This window comes from Podarcis tiliguerta, assembly GCF_965153285.1.
Source record: "Podarcis tiliguerta genome assembly, chromosome: 11".
NCBI lineage: Eukaryota > Metazoa > Chordata > Lepidosauria > Squamata > Lacertidae > Podarcis > Podarcis tiliguerta.
Window position 1 is genome coordinate 41,122,082 of NC_139544.1, and position 20,620 is coordinate 41,142,701.

General features: G+C 41.9%; 1 protein-coding gene across 3 annotated transcripts; it reads right to left on the bottom strand.

The window, feature by feature from the left end:
* Positions 1–8,309: 8,309 nt before the first annotated feature.
* On the bottom strand, positions 8,310–19,411 carry LOC310660012 (interleukin-31 receptor subunit alpha-like). 3 transcript variants are annotated; one of them, XM_083404361.1, is made up of 6 exons: positions 18,858–19,411; positions 15,598–15,686; positions 14,435–14,558; positions 12,094–12,302; positions 9,742–9,896; positions 8,310–8,536 (listed from the first exon to the last, which is right to left on the bottom strand). In XM_083404361.1, exons 1-6 carry the CDS (start codon positions 18,881–18,883, stop codon positions 8,366–8,368), a joined length of 774 nt encoding a protein of 257 aa, XP_083260487.1. In that variant the 5' UTR covers positions 18,884–19,411; the 3' UTR covers positions 8,310–8,365. The 3 variants fall into 3 exon arrangements, with proteins under 3 accessions (XP_083260487.1, XP_083260488.1, XP_083260486.1); XM_083404362.1 differs by having other exon boundaries at positions 18,817–19,409; XM_083404360.1 differs by lacking the exon at positions 18,858–19,411 and adding an exon at positions 17,573–18,166.
* Positions 19,412–20,620: the final 1,209 nt, after the last annotated feature.

Below are 20,620 nucleotides of genomic sequence, written 5' to 3' on the forward strand. Positions count from 1 at the left end.
TTTCCGTGAATGTGAATCTATATGCTGGAAACCTTTCCCCCAACAAACGATTAAGGAATATAATAATTTTAAGAGGTGAAACGTGCAACTGAGGCATAATTTGCTGCTTTTCTCTCTTTCAGAGAGAGAGAGATCAGTCCAGAACAAGTCACTATGCTACTTATTGTGTAAGAGTCCTGAGTCCTTACGGTTAGGCCAAGCAAGGCAGCCGCAGGAAGCCCAATTTTGCCTGTCATGAAATGACAGCAACTTTCTAGTTATTATTGTATTTTTACTGCAAGGGGAGAAACGTTTGTGGGATGTTCTCCTGGTGCCAAAATAACTTGGCTAGCTACTATTGGCTTTGACATGAGGGTATCAAAATTGTCTTTTGCACCAACCTGTAATGTTAAAAAATGTGAAGAACCATATCTTCCTTTTTAAGAGCGGAAAGCAGTTCATTTCTTTAAAAAGAGAAAGAGAGAGGTGCTCTTCAGAGGCAGGGCACTGCTCAGCTAGGACCTTCTTTCCATTATCTACTGTGCATGGCACATGTGAGGTTTTTTCCTCCCATCAAGGAACCCAAGATGGCATATGGTTTCCAGTCCACACATTGACCAGACCAGACTCAGACTTTCAACTAGATTTACATGCCTTAAGTTAAGACTTTACTCCCTCTTCAAGGGAGGTGTAGAGGATAGTCACACAAGAACAGGCCTTTTCAGTGGTGGCTTCCCATCTGTGGAAGCACACTACTGTCTCTTGGCAGGAACCAAGCAGAAACATTTTTATTTATGCAGGTTTATGGTTTTTTTTAATTGGGAAGGTAGTTAGATAATGACTGTATCCTTTGTTGCACTCATCCTTTAAGGGAGGTGGGGTTTGGACTTGTTGCTTTTAAATACAGTATGTATATTGTTGTATGAGTATTTTATTGCTGGTTTTATCTTATTTTGATACCTTTTTATTTTAGCTTTACTGTATAAATCATTTTGAGGCACTTGAGTGCAAAAATGTGACTAATACCCTGGGATCACAATCATAACAAAGACTGCCTCTAAATATGTGTAGTCTTGACTTCCCCCTCAAGTACTAAGTGACCAGAAACAACTCTCAGGCTCAGTCTACTAGGAAAAAGGTTGCCATGACTTTATTAGTTCTCATGTTCGGATGTGTCTTCTTTCCAAGATTTAAGCACTTGTCAAGGGACAAGCCTGCCTTGAGGGCACTGCCCAGATGACCCTTATCTGCATCAACATCCCTGAAGTCTTTTTATTTTACAAAAAAAGTCAGGATTGCAATTTGGTTGAGGGCATAATCTTTCACCTCTTCAGTTTCCCTGCTCAACCTCCCTCCCTCTTACGGTAATTTCCCGTTTCTGGAACAAAGCGCTGCTGGGGAATTCACCTGGAAAATTGCATGTGAAGGCTTAAGAAAACATCTGCCACATCCAACAAAAGAAAAAGACATGGGACGTCCCAATCAGGAAACCTAGTAGTCACATATTATTTGTCCCTAATGCTTCAATCCTATCTCCACTTACTGTGGAGGAAATTCCAACAAACTCTATGGGACTTACTTCTACATAAACATATCTAAGGCTATGTTGTAAGTCTGTGCTTAACAGGCTTTCAGGCTTTTAAGATGGAAAATATTGCAACCACCTTCACATTTGTATGGCAAAACAGGTAGAAAGAGGATTTGCTTATTGGTGTTTTATTTTTTGGAAAGCGATTTGCAATCCTTTTTTCATTCATTTCCATAACATTCCCAGTGAGTGAAGCTTACTGGAGACGGGCCACATCTCCATGGAAGAGTACATGTATTGCATGTGGAAAGTCCCAAGTTCAGCTCCTGACATTGCTGGCTTAAAAAGGATTACAAGGAGCAGAGCTAAGATATGGAGCTTTAATAATAGTGAGCCAATATAGGCTGTCGTCCTGTCACGTAGGAACCATCACTACCCTAAATTAACACTGTGGCAGCTGCTTTAAATTACGGTGTGTGCCAACAATTTACCCATTCAATTGCTTCAAGCAAGTTAAAGCTAGGATGCTCCAAATTTATCTGTGAATAAGCGTAGAGGGCATTAAGAATTACACAACACTACAAATAACCTAAACACTACATATGACCAACACCCAACAAGTTTGGAAGCCTACTAACATACTAACAATGTATAGCAGTCACATGTGCCCAGGATTTGTGTGAAACACCTCCAAGGAAGTAAGTCCATATCTGTATGGAACATTTACTTTCTCAAAGGGGATGAGTGGGTTCTGAAGAGCTAATTTACATTTTGTAGTTCTTACAACTTTCATAATGGCCCTCACAATAGTATTGGGGTGCATAAAATGACTGAAATTGATATGAAATAGGATGCTATGCAATTTAAAGGCCCACACATGAAGGCAACATTGTCTAGCTTTTGTTCATTCATCTGAGATTTGCTCAAGACATCTTCACAGTTGGCAGTTGCTAATTGTATGGGTTCTTTGTTGCAATTCAAGAAAGCAAATCATTTGCCACAAAGCAAAATTCAAAAACTTACTATTTTAATCCAGGGGTCAGCAAATATTTTCAGCAGGGGGCCTGTCCACTGTCTCTCAGACCTTGTGGGGGACCGGAATATATTTTTTGGGGGGAGGGGAATGAACGAATTCCTATGCCCCACAAATAATCCAGAGATGCATTTTAAATAAAAGCACACATGTAAAAACACCAGGCAGGCCCCACAAATAACCCAGAGATACATTTTAAATAAAAGGACACATTCTACTCATGAAAAAACATGCTGATCCCTGGACCGTCTGTGGGCCGGATTTAGAAGGCAATTGGGCCAGATCCGGCCCCCGGGCCTTAGTTTGCCTAATGTTTTAATCAATTTCTCTGTTTATTGCTGTCTTTCCTTGGGGGCAGGGAAAAACAGAATGAACTCAGTCTTCTATATGTATTTTTTTTTTCAGATGAACACTCATATCTTAGCTTGCAGAGTTTCCTGTATGAATCTTGGATGATAAAAATGTGTTTCCCCAAGATACCAAGAAAACTGCATAATTTCAGGGAAAGGTCCTAGCTAGACATGACTGTATGCAACCAAGCAGAATTCTAGAATTCACTTAAAAACAACTATAGGAAAAGCCAGGGGAGGGGGTGGGAGTATTTGGTGCTGCTCTCTGAAGGCACTTGAACACCACCTGCTCCCCTTAACCCAGCCTTTGCTTCAGAGCTCCAACCATCCAACATGTACAGAGACAGAAAAGCCAAATAATTTTAAAGTGGGAAAATGTTTTGGGCCAAGAAACGGCAACAGCCATCTGGAGATGGAGGTGGTTAAACATACCACAAAATATTGTGAGCGTTATTCTTAAGGAAAACTTATTTAAGTGGTATTTTACTTTTATTCAACTGCTGCAAGCTGGCGGGTATACCAGTTCTGTTTGGGATATATGCCAAACAGTTGAAATTATCATTGCTAGCAAAATGAGAACATTAAATGGTAAACGGCTTTATTCAACAGGACTGCACTTCAATTTTCTCTGCAGCATTTGGAAGCATACATTAGGGCAATGAAAGTGTAGTTGAAAGGACTTCAGGAAAGTATATATGGAGTCTTGGATAAATGGTGTGGTGAGCCAGATATGCATTTCTACTAAATAAACTTCCATTTAAAAATGATCACATGTCCATTTACATTGTTTTTGGTCTGTTCCATTATCCTAATTACAATGCAGGGAACAAAATATAATATCCCTTTGCCCAAGCTTTAAAATTATGTTCTAAATAAGAGCAAATATTTGAAGTCATTCCACTCACTGCTTATGCATGGGCATAATGCAACACGGATATATGAAAAAATGCGATTAATAAATAATTTGCTAAGAAATGCAGGTTAAAGTATCTCGTGCCATGGTCTCAATCTCAATCTGGTTCAGGACCTCTCACAAAAGCTATTTGATTTTTTAAGAAAACAAACTACACTATAAAAGTAATAGTTTGACCCTGTGCAAGATATATTCCCATTCAGAGTCTGCCTCCCTGCTACAGAGCAGGAAAAAATCGCAATACTTCCTTCCTGTTACTGTTTCTTTATCATTCTATAACAGAACGCCACAATCAACAGAGAGAAACTTCAGTAGGAGATAAGTTGTTTTTCCATTTAGGATGAATAAAGCACGCAAACTGTGAATCAGGGTTTCTTGTCCACCATGCTTCTTAACATTTCCATGAAACCAGTGGGGAATATCATTTGGGAATTTAAAGTGTGGTGCCATTAGAATGCTGATCACACCCAGTTCTCTCTCTTTTTCACCGCCAAGCTCAGCAAAACAAAAAACCACAATGATAACACAAAATGAAAAAGCTAAACGACAAAATTGAAAATAGAGTCTTAAGGCTGAAAATGTTTCAATAGCCTTACTTAATGGTGGTTTGACAGATGAGATATACCTCTCTTTGGCCACTGAAAGCAGGGGTTCAAAGCTGAAATAAGACTGTGTTGGGTAAGTTCACACCTAGTAAACTAATGGAGCCAATTAAAAAGTTTCACCAGCAGCCTCTTGAATCTCTGTTGGCTTGAATGCGTTTGAGGGATGAGGGTGCTGATGGCTTGAGTCTTTCTCCCAAGGAGGTGGAGAAAATCTTTGTCTTCACCCAAAAGGAAAGCCCAAGCTGGTGAGAACAGAATAAATGATATAAGGAGGGAGCTGCAACCCAATATAGGGAAAGAGGTAGTAAGGGAACTCCTAGCTACTTTAAATGAATTCAGATCTCCAGCGCCTGATGAGCTGCATCCAAGGGTTCTAAATGAGCTAAAAGATGTATTTTCAGAACCTTAGTCTACGATCTTTGAAAAATCTTGGAGAACAAGTGAGGTCCCTACAGACTGGAGGCGGGCAAATATTGTCCCTATCTTCAAAAGTAGGAAACAGGAAGACCTAGGTACATGGGTGTAGCCAGGATTTTTGTTATGGGGGACAGGCTTTTGGTGGGAGGGCAGAACCAGATTTGTATTGGTTTTGATTGAATTGGGTAGGCATCTGCCCCCTGCCCCCCCCCCGCTACACCCATGCCCAGGTAACTACCGACTGGTGAGCTTGACATTGATACCAGCGAAGGTCCTAGAACAGATAATTCAACAGTTGGTCTGTGAGCATTTAGAAAAGGATAATGTGATTACTAAGACCTAGCATGGGTTTCTCAAAAAATAAGTCATGCCAGACCAATCTGATTTCTTTGTTTTATGGAATTACAAACTTGAAGGATCAGGAAAATGCTGTGGACATAGTGTATCTTGATTTCAGTAAGGCTTTTGACAAAGTCCCCCACAATATTCTCACGAGGAAGCTGGTAAAATGTAGGTTAGACGAGGTAACTGTGGAAGAGGGAGTTTTATCCTGCTCTGGAGGGTAGGACTCGAACCAGTGGCTTCAAGTTACAAGAAAGGAGATTCCAACTGAACGTTCATAAAAACTTTATAACACTAAGAGCTGTTTGGCAGTGGAACAGACTCCCATGAGAGGTGGTGGACTCTCCTTCCTTGGAGGTTTGTAAACAGAGGTTGGATGGCCATCTGTCATGAATGCTTTAGTTGAGATTCCTGCATTTCAGGGAGTTGAATTATATGACCCCCCAGGGTCCCTTCCAACTCTAAGATTCTATGAATATAAGTAGTGTAGCAGCACACCCAGCTTTATGGCAGAGGCTTCATGGAGCTTGAGGAATGCAAGGGAATCATTCATTGCTCGAGTGGTTGATAGCAGCTTGCCTGATGTTTGGGGGAAGACTGCTGAGATGGAGATTGAGGACAGCAAAGTTTGAGCTGTGTCAGATGGGGGGGGGGGTTAGCAGCAATGCCCTCCAGGAGGTTTCCTGAAAGTGAATGTGGTGTGTGACTTGCTTAGTGCTAGCACTAAGGGAGAGGCTATGGCTAAGGAGCCTAATGTGCTCTGGTTAAAATTGTGGAAAAACTTGCTCAGAGAGAAGCAATATGCTACAAAGACCCTGTGCCTTCTGCTCCCCTCTCCGATGAAGAGGGGGATGATGTCCCAGCTTTTTCACTAAGAAGCTGTATCCAGCATTAAGGCAAGAGCAGTAAAGCTGTTTTGCGGGAAGTGTAATTGCTCACACTTGTGTTGTAGCAACCAGCAGTATCAGTTGCCAGAGGGGCAAGGTGACATTTCCCAAAGTGTAGATGAATTAGCTAATGTCTTTTAAAATATTAAATATTGCCCTTGAGTCACAGGACCAATTTTATTTTTCTTGGCAGGGGACACAAGGGATGTACTAAACGCAATGTTATTTTTTTCTTTTCTTTTCTTATTGTATTCAATCGAATGAATATCATATTAATTTCTGGTGCTTTATCTTCTTTGGAGTAGCGTGTTCAAGATTTACTAAACCATCTGCAGTGCCAAATGGCTGGGCAGTAAATCCTGCCCAAGTTCAGTGACAGGCAACAGAAGTTGAGGTTTCTAGGTGTGATATGGTCAGGTAAAAAAGAATACAGCTCTTTCAAGGAACCAATAACTGCAAGATGGCAGCCAGGTGTTGCGTATCATGCACTGAAGCCACAAAATGCATTAATGGATTACTGGAATAGTAAATCCAAATTGTGAGTCACCCAAATCCCATAGGACCCCTATGCTGGAAGATGCATTCCATCTGCCAAACAACAGGCAGATTGGAAAGGGATTCCCTGTGGGAGAGCAAAAGGCGGGATAATGGGTTATTCTCCAGTTCTTTGAGTGTGAAAAGTGCACCCTGCTGCATGGTTGCCTACACAAGCCTCAAAAGGTTCTATAGGGATGGATTGATGTGCCTTGAGTGAAGGAGTGATAGGCACAGCTCCTACTCCTACTGACACTTATGGAAAAAATAGCCCCAAGATCTGGATGGACCCTGGAACAAGTTGCAAGTACTCATGGTTGTGATAGACTCCGACTACCAAGGAGAAGTAAAAATGATCCTTCAGGCCCTGTGGGAATTATCCTATCAAGCAGGGGAAAGGTTGGTTCAGCTGGAGAAAGCTGCCTACAGTGTCAGTGGAACAGAGAGACCCTAACCCTACGGGAAAACAAAGGGTTTGGCTCAAAAGGAGCTTCTGTTTGGTGACAGGAGCCCTCTAGCTAACTGCAGGCAGCTGAAGTGCTGAGCCCGGCTGGGACAGCTACTAGTACAATGTTGGTGCAAGGCGAAGATGTGCCCAGAACTGTGCCTAACTGATATCAGTTTGCTGATTAATAGGCTGCCACCCGAGAGGATTGTGGCAGTCGCAGTTATCATGGTCCTAAGCTTCCTCTACTGACTATATCCATCCAACTATCTGTAAGACCTGGGTACAGTGGTACCTCAGGTTACATACGCTTCAGGTTACAGACTCCGCTAACCCAGAAATAGTGCTTCAGGTTAAGAACTTTGCTTCAGGATGAGAACAGAAATCAGGCTCCGGCGCTGTGGTAGCAGCGGGAGGCCCCATTAGCTAAAGTGGTGCTTCAGGTTAAGAACAGTTTCAGGTTAAGTACGGACCTCTGGAACGAATTAAGTAGTTAACCTGAGGCACCACTGTATTTGTCCTAGACAAAGTGACATATGCTGCTTTGTGTATAAAGACACTTGCTTGTTTGTAAAAAAGCCATCTCTTTGGTATGGTGTTCATCCCACATACGCAAAGGCTAGGAAACCTGCCAGGCTGCTTTACTGTAAGTCTACACTTTTCTTTAATAAAGCATTAGAACTGATCATTCCAATGTTTTTGACCTCCTTCTTTGGTATCCCTGCACAAAACCACTCCCACGAACCCTCGTTTGGGCCTGTGGTTCAGAACAATATCCACCAGTTATATTGCAATACTGAATGATATAGCTAGTAGATAAATGTATAGCAGTGTGAGATAGCCTCTCCTGAGAAACAGTACCATTTTTCTCTTCTCAGTACGAGTCACATGAGATGTGAATGAACATCTGTGCCATTCCCAAATCCCAGTTATTATTTAGTAATTCCACTTAGTTCAGCTGGACCTTGGTTGAAGGACTAATAGTTATGCACAAGATATTACTAGATGGTGTCTGCCCAACCTCATAGAAGAGAATGCCACAACCTCCCTGTAGGAAGTTTCATAGAAGATAAAAAGTTGGGTCACTTCTCCAGAACTGCCACCTAGGTCTTCCATTCATCCTAAATGAATATGGTTTTCACTCATCACACTTAAATAGGGTAGGCACTGGATTGTGAAATGTAAGACATACACACTGTTAGCATTCATTGTGGATCCCTTAGAGATGGAATGAGTCTTGGTTATATAATTTAGAAAAACAAACTATTAACATGAATTATTTTTTGTTGTTTTTTTAGATCTGCCAATTTAAAACAGAAGCATCAAACTCTATCAGCATTTTTGCTCGCCTTGTTCTTTCGTTGTTCCCTTTTTTTTGGTACTCCACTCACTCCAAAACTTCGAGTCAGCATGAGCGCACCGAACGTCAACAGTATAGTTTGTACAATCCCACAGATTAGTGAGTTCAATTGTTGCCTTGTCTTCTTCCATGAAGTAATCTTTCTGGAAATTGGACAGAATAACAGTTTTCCTTCAAAGAACACAGCAAAAATCATAGGTGGCAAAATATAAATACTGTGGTCTCTCTTGCTATCACTTGCATCCATATTCTTCCATTCCTCACCCCCCACCCCAAGTGTGGCTCAGATGGTAAATTCTGCTTGCCCAAAATTGGCATGCATTCCTGGCTCCTTCAATAAAATAACTGCTTACCAAAAGACAGCGTGCGTGCGCGCACACACACACACACACACACACTTATGGCAAGTACATGGAGAATGTGGAAATGGAAAAGGTTCAGAAAAGGGCAACCCAATTTATTAAGTGGATGGAGAAACTCTCCTTTGAGGAAAAGTTAAAGCATTTGGCACTTCTTAGTTTAGAGAAAAGGCAAGTAAGAAGAGATGTGATGAAAGTGAATGTTCCAGCCAAAAGTTGGAAGATTCAAGAAAGAGAAAGGGAGAAGGAGAGGGAGAGGGAGAGGGAGAGGGAAGGGAAGGGTAGGGTAGGAACTATGGAACTTGCTGCTACAGGCAGTATGTCTCAGAATATCTATTGCTGTGATTCACAAGTAGGGAAAGTAGTGTGGCATTCAAGTTCTGTTTTGGTACTTCCCATAGGCTTCTGGTTGATGGACTACTCTGAGAAGGAGGATACTGGACTGGATGGGCCCCTTTGGCCTCATCCAGCAGAGCCCCTCTCATGTTCTTAGCTATTCTTACTCTTCTCACAAAAACTGACTTATCTGCCTTTCACCTGGAACCTCCAAGAAGGACTTATTCACCAGGAATCAGAATAACAAAATGTCACAAAGGACCTGGGGATGTGGCAGCCATGCCGCCCTTGACTGACTTTGAAGCTGTGAGACACCAGACAAAACAGGGGCACAATTGACAGGTTAAGAATACAGTCAGAATGTCACCCAGATAAGGATGAGCATCTACATTCCACTACCTCGGTAAACTACTAGCTGATACTACGAGGATCAGACTGAGAAGATGAGGCCAACATGGACAACAACAATAACCCCTGTGAGGTGGCCTTCCATGCTGTTTTTGAGATGAGTGTGGGAAGTGTTCTAACTGTGTGTGCAGAATGAGGCAAACAATTTTATGATAGAATACATAAAAAGATTCATTAGAGGTCTTGCCCACTGCCTGTAGTTATATGAGCTGGAAAAATTGCTACTCACTTACAATTCAACTTACCATGCCATTTTCCTTTATGGATTTATAACGAATTTGGCACCTTGTATTGTTCTCGGCACTTGGAGGCATTCGAGCTTTTTTCCAATGAACTCTTAGCGTTGGCGGCATCCCTGGTACTGGTTCTATTTTAGTTATCCGAGGAGGATCAGGCTTCACTGGAATTGAAAAAGAAAGCTCTCTTGCTTTCAATGCTAACAATTTTACAACCAATCCTATCGGCAGCAGCAAGAGAGATTCTGTTGGAATGGAGAGCGGGGTAGGCTGCACACTTGAACCCCATTGCAGAATTTATATTTCATTTCTAAACACAGCTATAAAAATATAATTAAATTACTTCTGTTCGCTGGAGGGGGACTGATGAACCAGATCAATGTGATGCAACACCACTGCCACACTTGGAATTAAACCCAGCTGGGTTAGAGGTAGAGGCAGATTATTGTTGTTGTGCAACACTAGTGTTTTCATTGAACGTTTTTATGCATATTGCTTGCGGAGACGTTCAACAGGAAGTCTTGTAGCCGGATTAGCTGTAATATATTGAAATGAATAAAATGAAGCAGGGGGATTGGAAGTGTTTTTACCTTTGCTATTAAGATTACGGCGTTCTCTATTTCTTGTGGTTTTAAGCAGTTTTAAAAGTTGTAAGCACTGAACTGTGGCTAATATAGGCAACGCCTCATTTACGTGGGGTTTATGTTCTGGGCCTCTGCATCCGTCAGCAGAATGCACATAAATGGAGAGTCGTAGTGGCTTGAAGGAGACTCTCTTCTGGCTCTGGGGAGGGTCTACTTGCGAGCCAGGAGCCAAGTCTACTTGCAAGCCAAGAAGCTGATACTCTAGTGTAAGAGTGCTCCCCACTTCTGGGTTCCTGGCACCATGTGTGTGTGCGGTCACACAAAGATAGATCACACACAAATGGGGCGTTGCTTGTACATCTAATACAAATATTGCCTCTCTAGGGTCTGAGGCAAAGGTCTTCTGCATCATTTGCTACCTGATCCTTCTACAGGAGATCTGAAGGATCAAGCCTAGGACCTGCATACCAAATATGTACTCTGTCACCAATCTAATGACTTTCCAAGACAAAACAATTTGACCTTCAACAAGCTGATACTCTAGTGTAAGATGTGCCATCACAAAACGTCACTAACCAAAGCCAGAGTACATATTGAACCCCTAATCCTAACAGCCATACAGCAGGTATTGCAGTCACCATGAGTTCTGAGGCTGTCCCATCACAGAGATCTCAGCCATCTGTCATGGATGCTTTAGCAGAGTGTCCTGCATTGCAGGGGGTTGGACTAGATGACCCTTGGGTCCCTTCCAATTCTAAGATTCTATGAATGTTGGAATTTCCCACTCATTCAAGTTGGGGGGGGGGTTTGGAATGGGCTTGACACCTTGATTGCGTAGCGGAAAACCTGCTCGTTAGTTTTCTGTGCCCTTCTACCTTCAGCCTCCCTCCTTGTATCCTACCCTCTAGCAGTTTTAAGAGCTGTTTGAAAGGCCTTATGCATACATCAGAGCTGGATTACAAAACAGTTGTTAAATTAAGGGGCGAAAATAATCATGCCAGGTAGACATGAAAGTGACAAGTATGCTTGTCTCCTGAAAAAGGCAATTGATTTGTACTGCTAAGGGAAGAAGCGAGATAATGTGGAAATGTAGCTATGCATTACATTATGGCACTGCTTATGAGCCATATTGCAGGAAACTATGGACCACTTAGAAACAAAAAGCTGAATTTGTCCAAAGTGGTAATGTGTATAAATGAAAGCATGGAAAGGTTTCCAAGAGATGAAGCTTTTCAAAATCCACATAGGAATGTAGATTTATGCAAAATAGAATTCTTCAGCAGGGTGCTGTCAGTGTACTAGAGAGACTGGGCTGGTTCCCTAAATGTTCCTGGTAACTTAAGAGTATTAAAGTATTAACGCCTGCTGCCTCCTTCTCAAAGCCCAGGAAGCTTCTGCTCTGCTTAGGGAGGGAGGTGCAATGCTCCAAGGGGGTCCAAGAGCTCTTCTACCATCTTCCCTAAGCCCACTCAGCTTTGGTAAGGAGGCAGCAGGGCTCCAGGATCCTGTCAGAGGCCTGGCAACTCCTTCCCAAAGCCTGGGAAGCTTCTTCCCAGCGTAGAGAGGGAGGCACAATGTTCATGCGCATGGCGTTGTCCTGTCCCAATCACACTTGGACAAGCTGGCGCCTCTGGCCCTAAATGTTATCCTACGAAAATGTTCACTGCACGCCACTGGAATTCTTTTATCTCTGCAGTAGCAAAAAATGTATTGCATAAGAACTGGTTGCTCAAACACAGCCTATGTTTCTCATATTTTAAATTGCTTATGAACTTACAAATTGTTACAGAAATTATGCAAACAGGCTCTGAGGTTGCTTCCCCCAAGCTATTCCTTGCCGTCACCCGGACACGATATTCCCGAGCAGAAATTGGTTGATTGAATATTGTACACATAGCACTTTTGGTTGAGCAGCTTAGTATCTCATCGCCTAATGTCGAAGCCCCTTTCATTGAGCAGTTTTCTTCCTCATTCGGTGCTAACATCCTGTTTGTGAAAAATGCAGGCGGTGGGAAGAAGAAGAAAATTAGTAAATATTTTTTGGGGAAGAAGTGGTTAAGAAGCTCACTTTAGAATCAAATCCAGGACTGAAATATGTTGAGCACAATTTAGAAAAGAACAGTAAAAGGTGAATTATGCTTTTAATAATGACAACCGAAAGTTGAGAACATTCAAGTGCCACAGATTTCAACAGAAGAAATTTAAAGCATGGGTTTTCCCTCCCATAGAAATTAATAGGATGAAAATATCCTGCAGCCAACCTAGATGCAATATGAGATTCTTGATTAAGATCTTACATGCGTATTTATTTTATTTTATTTTTTAAAATATATTTGTATGCATTGGTAACCACACACAGCTACTTTGAAGATTAAAAGAAAGTGTTCTGGGACAGTAAGTTAAACTTTTTCCTCTCTTACCCCTCTCCCACAGAGTTATTAGTTCTACAGGTGAAAAATCAGACATGGGTGGGAGTTAATTTAGATCAAAGAAAGGGCAAAGGAGAAAATGATAAACTTGCTCTCCCAGTAGCCATCTAAGGCTGCTAACCTGACAGAGGGCGTGCTAAAAAAGAAAAAGAAAACAACCCTATGGGAGATCTACATCACAGATGTCCCATGTATCGTCTGAAGTCTCGTTAGGCCTGGGTCACCACCATAAAAGTGCCCAGCTGTATACCAGCCAGAAAACCCAACGTCCCTACCACTCACCCTGCTAAGGACATGGAGGTACCTTGTGCTTAGCAGCTGGAGCTGAGTATTGCCTCTTATTGCATCTTCCTGACCACATATCCCCAATTAAAAACAAAAATTATTATTTGCATTGTCAGTGTGGAAACACTATGGATAGTAATAAAGTTCTAGGCTGGATATAGTCAAGGGTTTTTATAAGCAGTACAGGTGGCAAAGAGAGAAGCACAATTCCTTTCCCTATAGATATGAGTTAAGGCTGTACCACCATTGTCATTTGTCAAGCACATATGGCCATTTTTGGAAGCATTATTAAAAACAAACAAACCTCAGAACAAAAGCTGACTTTGAGATACATATGGAACAAATATTATTTCTTTCCCACTCTGAAAAAATGTTATCGCAGTGAATAGATATTGAAAAGAATACAGTGAATGCACATGGATGAAGACTTTTTGTGGGCTGTATCCAACCTTTGTTATAACTACAGACCCATTGAAATTAATAGACATAAATGGATAGATATATGACACATATGAGTGCAAAGAGGGGCAGAAAGTAAAACTTTATGGTACAAGCCACCCCCAAGGCCTGCATGGGATTCCAAGGGTCTTGGTCCTCAACCATGGTATGTGCTCCTTTGGAGAATTGAATGTGTAGCAGAGACTGTCATAGCTTTAATAAATATGATTTATTCACATATTAACACCAGAGTTTGGAAGGAAGGAGTCCAGATCTTACAGCATGGTCATCTCAAGAAGGGTTTGTTTCCCTCAGCAGTGCAGCACTTGAGCCCAAGGCATCTCTCCCAGCCTGCTTTCAGCCAACCTGCCCAAGATGGATCTCAGTCTTTTCCCCCCTCACCCTTCTTCTTCCCAGCACACCTTGCTCTTTTCCTGTCACCTCTCTCACACACAGTTACGCTGGCAGCCTTTGTCTGCCCAGGCCCAAGGATTCCTCTTAGATGGGCAGTCAACACTCTGCCGTGTTAACAGTTTTGCTCTTCACTAGCTTGGCCAGGCTGATTGCATAAACCAGCATAGGAATTCTGCAGCTTGTGTTTTCATTCATATCTCAAATAATCAAAATCCTACCATTTATAGGGTTTAGGGCAGTCCCCGCCTAAACTTCCAGCTATATATAGATATCTATATCTATATATATAGATATATATAGATAGCTGTTGTAGAGGTATTTTTTAGCAGGTTGTATGGCTTTATTCATCTTAATCTCACAGTATTTCTGAAAATTTAATTATATTGGTGTACAACCCTGGAATTCATTTTTGGATAAAATGCATTTTGTGTTCTGCCACATCCCCCATGGAAGCCATTTTGTACTGTGCCACAACATACCCATAGCAACCACTTCGTGACTGGTACCCACACCCCTTCATATAATATTAGTAGGCAAACTCTTAGCACTTACTGTTTAGTGAGAGTATAGACTATTTCAGGGTCCCTTTCATATGTCCAGACGCAAGTAAGAGTTGAACCATGTAAGAGTTCGTAATAAAATAAGCAGACAATAATTTCAGGAGGCTGTGGAGGAGCTGCAAGCAAGAAAGGAAAAACAACAGATTTCTCAGGCATTTGAATGACCAGTTTCATTTGGTAAAAAGACCTTAAACTACCGGTACTTGGCATCAGTAAAATCTTACAATTTATATCTTTTAAAATATTACACCCACTAGGATCCCATTCTGCGTAAATATTGTCAAAAAATTTCAAGTATCATCTTCATCTATTTTTAAAGAAAAACCATTTAGATCAGATATACTAACAGCAAAACACAAAACAACACAGTAGTGATGGAAAAATGAACAAAGAAGGGTTCTACCTCGTCCCTTTAACAGATTCATGTGTTGTCTACCACCCCTCAGACTTGACATACACGTTTTTTTCTTTAAAAAGTAATTCTTATTAAAGATTTTCTTGGTTTACAAAAGTACGTGCATTGTCTCTTTTTTCAGGTTGTAATGTCTTTTCTACAGATCAGTTACATTTGTTATGAGACGTTAGTGTTGAGTACAGTATAAGGTTGGGGAAGAAGTGGGGGGCAGGGGTGATGGTGAAATTTATATTTTATGTTTTGGGGGGTATGTGTGGGGTTTTGTGTCAGCATCAACTGGATAACATGTTTTAATTCCCCACATAGTTTTTCATAATATGGCATCTTGGACTTTTTGCCATTATACAATGACTGTGGAGCCAGTTTAGACTTCATACATTTGACAGCTTTCTTTGTGCCACTCGGGCCAAACTAGACTCAGCACTAAACAAGTCAGTGGGAATCACATTTTTCTTTTTGAAAAGCAGATATGGTTTTGGACAGCAGCACACAAGGAATGCTCACTCCCAACTGTGGTATCAACAGCTTGCCAAAACCACCTATTTGGCCCTCGGAGGAAGTTCTCGTATTTGGGGTTTAGTCCAGTTAAATTAGATGTTTTAAACTGTTTATAGTGCATATAGATCGCCCACCTTCATTCAAGTCAGCAGGAAGAAGTTGATACTATTGATTTCAATAAAAAAAATTCTGTAGGCTTAGGATTGCAGTCTAATAAAAAGTGCAGAAAAGGTTCAACTTACCTAGGGAACAGAATCCACAAGGCATGGTTAAGATCCAAAGTGAGGCTTGGAAGATTTTATTTAGAATCATTGTGTGGGGGCAGAAAACACTGTAACAAAATTAAGATCGTTTTCTCCGTTCAGGTCTGGAGCACTCCTGAATTATATAGTACAGGCATCATCATCCCCCCCCCACTTACACACGTTTCACTTGCGCATGACCACAAGTCTGCACCATACCAGGAAAGGAAGGAAGGAAGGAAGGAAGGAAGGAAGGAAGGAAGGAAGGAAGGAAGGATGGATAGATAAACTCATACCAGGAAATGGCAGGAGAGAGCTGGAGAGTCCTTGTGGCTTACGAGAAGACCCTCCCCAGAGCCCAAAGAAGCACCAGTATGGGTGGGAGGAAGCCTTGAAAAGACCCAAGGTGCACTGAGGGCTTTGTTTAGGCTACTAGCCAGCAACCTCCAGCCGGAGACTCTAGATATTTTGGTCTGGATTGGAGAGATGGTGGGAGAGAGAGCCTGGAGACCAGGGGGAAATAGACATTTAGGGGCTTTTTAAAGAAGTGCCCCCCACTTTATGTGATTTCACTTATGCATGTGGGGCCGCAGAATGTAACCCTTGCATAAGTGGTGGGTGGGATGTACATGGATATGCTGTAGTGAAATTAAGATTTTTCTTCTCCAACCAGGTCAGAAATGCTCCCGTATTATATAGCATATATTTCTATCTGGTGAGCAAACAGTATCGTTTAAAATGAAAATAAAATTGTTTGACATATCTTCCCTCAGCTAAATTTCCAAAGGAACCAGAAACCATCATTCTACTATTACTTCACACATTTCAGAGTTGACTCCTGAAAATAGATTTCAGAGCTGAATTTTTTTGCTCTTTTGTTTTTTGAGAGTCCTATTGCTGTAACACAGAACTTGTGAAGTGGGCTTCCTCTTTATTGGGGTCAAATGATTTAGAAAAAACCTGCAAACCACAAAGCAGTATTGCCACCAGTGCCACTCCCCACAATCTCAGTGCTCATAGCCAGTAATTTTCAACAGTAATGTATAGTATAGTATAGTATAGTATAGTCCCTGGGATCTTAGTGGTTATAATGGTTGTTCCCTCACCTGTTGCTATTTAGCTGCCACATCCCATTGGCCCCTCCTGCCTATGTTAGACGACGTTAGTAGGATCTACTATGAAACGTAGTTCTTGACAAATGATGCACACTTCTTTCCAACTCTCTTTCCAGGATATAGCTCAGTTGGTAGAAGTTGAGACTCTGAATCTCAGAGTGATGGGTTTGAGCCCCACGTTGGGCAAATGATTCCCACAAAGTTCCTGTCTGAACATAACATTACAGTTTAAAATAAGCTTTCTTTTTGCTCCCTCGGGAAGCACTGGGGCAAGAAAAAAAGTCTCTGCTGCCAACACTGCCCTACATTTGGCACCAGCATGGATGCAGGAGTTGCTAGGAGGAGGCATACAACATGCCATCCTTAAGGACTCTACTCCAGATTTGTTAAATCCATTATGGGGAATGGAAAAATCAGGTTGCTACCTCCGAGTATAGGGCGATATATAAATTTACTAAATAGTAATAATATTTTTTTCAGCTCATTGTTAATTCATGAGTCAATTACTTCCATTCTATGATGTTCACTATTTGTAGGAATAATAGAATCATAGAATTGTAGAGTTGGAAGGGATCCCACGGTTCATCTAGTCCAATCCCCTGCAATACAGGAATCTCAGCTAAAATGGCCACCCAAGCTCTGCTTAAGAACCTCCAAGGAAGGAGAGTCCACAACCTTCTGAGGGAGACTTCTCCACCGTTGAACAGCTCTGGTTTTCCTGAAGTTTTGCCAGAATCTCCTTTCTTGTAACTTGCAGGATTTGCTTTTTTCTTTTCTTTTATACTATCTAATGCAAAAAACCCCAACCCCTTATAATTAAAGAAATCCCAATCCAGGACTAAAAACTGAATGAAGCTTACTTTTGGTTACTCCAAGCTTTGATCATGACAATCATGAGGTGGTGAAAGGCATCCTTTTGTTGCTGTTGTTAAAAAATCAGGAGTCAGGAACACTTCACCTACTCCAAAGCTTCAACAGACTTACCAGTAGAACTTGACCTACTATCTGCCTACTCCTGGTAGAAGACAAATTCCAGTGCGGAATAGGCTGCCTACACATCCCCCCCTGAAGGCAACTTTGCTTTGTTAAGGGTTGCCAGGAACTGGGATAAACTTCAGTGCCCAAAATTCTTAGGTGGGAAGTACGTTCTTCAAATGTACTTTAAAGGTATTGCACATCAAGTTGAGAGTTATTGAAAGATAAACAACATGTGCACATAGGTCAGAACAAAACCCTTTAAAGCCACACCTGTCCAAAAGTTCTTAAAGATAATTTATGTCCTGTTTTGAGGTTCTGGGGGTCAGGAATCCGAAGTTGTGAAGGACGAAACGAAGCATCTTCTCTACCATAGCTGTCAACGTTTCCCTGTTTTTTAAAGGAAATTCCCTTATTCTGAATAGGATTCCTCGCAAAAAAAGAGAAAAGTTGACAGCTATGTTCTCTACCCAATGGATCTTTCAAGTCGTCCACTGGAACTGTTAATATCAACAGCACAAAGCAAACAAAAAACCCCGCTGAATTTGGTCACTGTGAAAACAGCCTCTGAAAGAAAGAAAGAAAGAAAGAAAGAAAGAAAGAAAGAAAGAAAGAAATCTGGGAAGTGCAGGAGGTGGGGGTGGGAAGAAGTGTGCAATGACGGGGAGTGGGAGAATGAAAAAGCAAATGTGGCGCTCGAAGCCAAAGGACTCTTGATGGCGTAAGTTGAGTAAGAAGCTGCCATTGTGCAATAAAAGATGATGAAGAAGAAGAGTTTGGATTTGATATCCCGCCTTTCACTCCCCTTCAGGAGTCTCAAAGCGGCTAACATTCTCCTTTCCCTTCCTCCCCCACAACAAACACTCTGTGAGGTGAGTGGGGCTGAGAGACTTCAGAGAAGTGTGACTGGCCAAGGTCACCCAGCAGCTGCATGTGGAGGAGCGGAGACGTGAACCCGGTTCCCCAGATTATAAGACTACCGCTCTTAACCACTACACCACATTGTCTCCTGCAGGAAAGGAAGAAAGGGAAGCGAGAGGAGCATCTTTTCGGTTGCAACAACTGCCTAGAAGCAAGGCGGGGAAGGGTCAGTCGAGCCAGGGAAAGGAGTGTGTGAAGAGGGGGAAACCTAGGGGCACAGTCCACTCACTGCTCCTGGAGCTCTCCTACCTCCTCAAGCTACAGCAGCCTGCCATGTGGTCTCTGCCGGAGGCTGAGGCCGAGCTTTATATGTCTTCCCTGCCCACCATTTTCCTTCTCTCCCTCTAGGTGGGCCTCATCGTCCTCCAAACTGGGAGAATAGTTGCAGAGACTTCCAGTTCTAACCCACGCAGAGCCCGGCTGAAATCACTGAAAAGCATTAAAAATGTACTCAATGAACTGAGGTTCTCCTCCCCCCCCCCCCCGGTAATGTCCTTTTTTCGAGGAGATGAAAAGATAGGCTAGAATGCATTGCGACTAAAAGTGTATCTACTGAAGGAAAGGAGAGGGAGCGAGGAACACCACCACATGTGCAGATGTGGAATTATTTTGTTATAAAGTAAGAGTTGTGCCCATCACCTCAGGCAAAATGGAGTGGAATGCCACATAGACTGAACTCCTAACTACAGAGGGCATGCCGATTAATTCTTGGTGGACTTATAAATGATGTTGCCTTCCCGTTTTGGGAGCTTATAAAAACATTAATTGCATAGCCTTGTTTGGTTTTTGGTGACTGTGCTTCTATTGTATTATATGTCTGTTTTTAAATATGCTGTGAAGACTTTCCCCCTCATAAATCATGGTCGTCCAAAGAGGTGAATGATGCGACTGAGGCGTTATTTACGGCTTTTTGCTGTCATGTTCTTTCAGAGAGAGAAATTCATCCGTAACAAAATTGCTATGTTGCTTCTTGGGAAAACAGTCCTGAAAGTCTTCTTGTGAAAGTCCCCTGAGGGCTAGTCTTACTATTGGGTCAAGCAAGGCAACCACGGGACACATGAAAGGACCTCAAATTCTTAGTTATTGTATTTTTACTGTGAGGGGAAAGACAGTTGTCTTTTGCACCAGCCTGAAATAATAAGTGTGAAGAGCCACATCCACCTATTTTTTTAGAGCACAAAGCAGTTCATTTCTTTATAAAGAGATGCTTTTCAGAGACAGGGCACTGCTGAGCCAAGAACTTAAACATATTATTGTGTGAGAAATTTAGTTATATTCAGGGATGCCAACTTGAATAAAATATTGGGGGGGGGGGAGGCCCACCCCACATAATCAAGCACAAGACATGGCACATGAACCCCATCCGAATGGCAATGCCAATCAACTTTTGGCTGGCAGCCCCCTCACATATTTCAGCTGGGATGAAGGGACCTTAGCCCTTAGGAGTTGGCTCCTATGGTTACTTTGTTGGTTTTCTCTGATTTTAGTATCTTCTGAATAAGTTCTGAAGGGCTAATTTATTTTATGTAGTTCTTACAAGTTTATAATGGCCCTCACAATAGTATTGGGGTGCATAAAATGACTAATGGATATGAAGTGAATTACTGTGCAATTTACAGGCTTGCACAAGCATCTTACATGAGGTTAACATTTGTTCATTCCACCGAGATTTGCGCTCAGGAAAACTTCAATGTTGACTGTGCTAACTGTATGGATACTTTGCTGCAATTCAGTAAAGCAAGCTGTATTTCCTTGAGAGCAAGGAAAAACAGAAGGAATTCAATTGTTTGCTTCTGTATTTTTAAAATGAGCAATCGTACCTTAGCTTGCAGTGTTTCCTATAAGAACCTTGGATGGTAAAAATGTTTCCCTAAGATATCAAGTAAACTGCATAATTTCAGAAAAAGGTCCTAGACATGACTACATGCAACCAAGCAGACTATAGGAAAGGCCAGGTGGTTGAGTAGGAGTGTTTGGTGCTGCTCTCTGAAGGCACTTGAACAGCACTTGCT

What these genes read in the sequence shown, in the direction of transcription:
- LOC310660012 (XM_083404360.1), bottom strand. Translation starts at nt 17,607, where the DNA reads ATGATTGTCATGATCAAAGCTTGGAGTAACCAAAA. An exon ending in CATAATTTCTGTAACAATTT is followed by an intron (nt 9,897 to 12,093) that starts GTAAGTTCATAA and finishes TTTCAATTCCAG; the next exon opens with TGAAGCCTGATCCTCCTCGG. An exon ending in CCATAAAGGAAAATGGCATG is followed by an intron (nt 8,537 to 9,741) that starts GTAAGTTGAATT and finishes TCCAATTTCCAG; the next exon opens with AAAGATTACTTCATGGAAGA.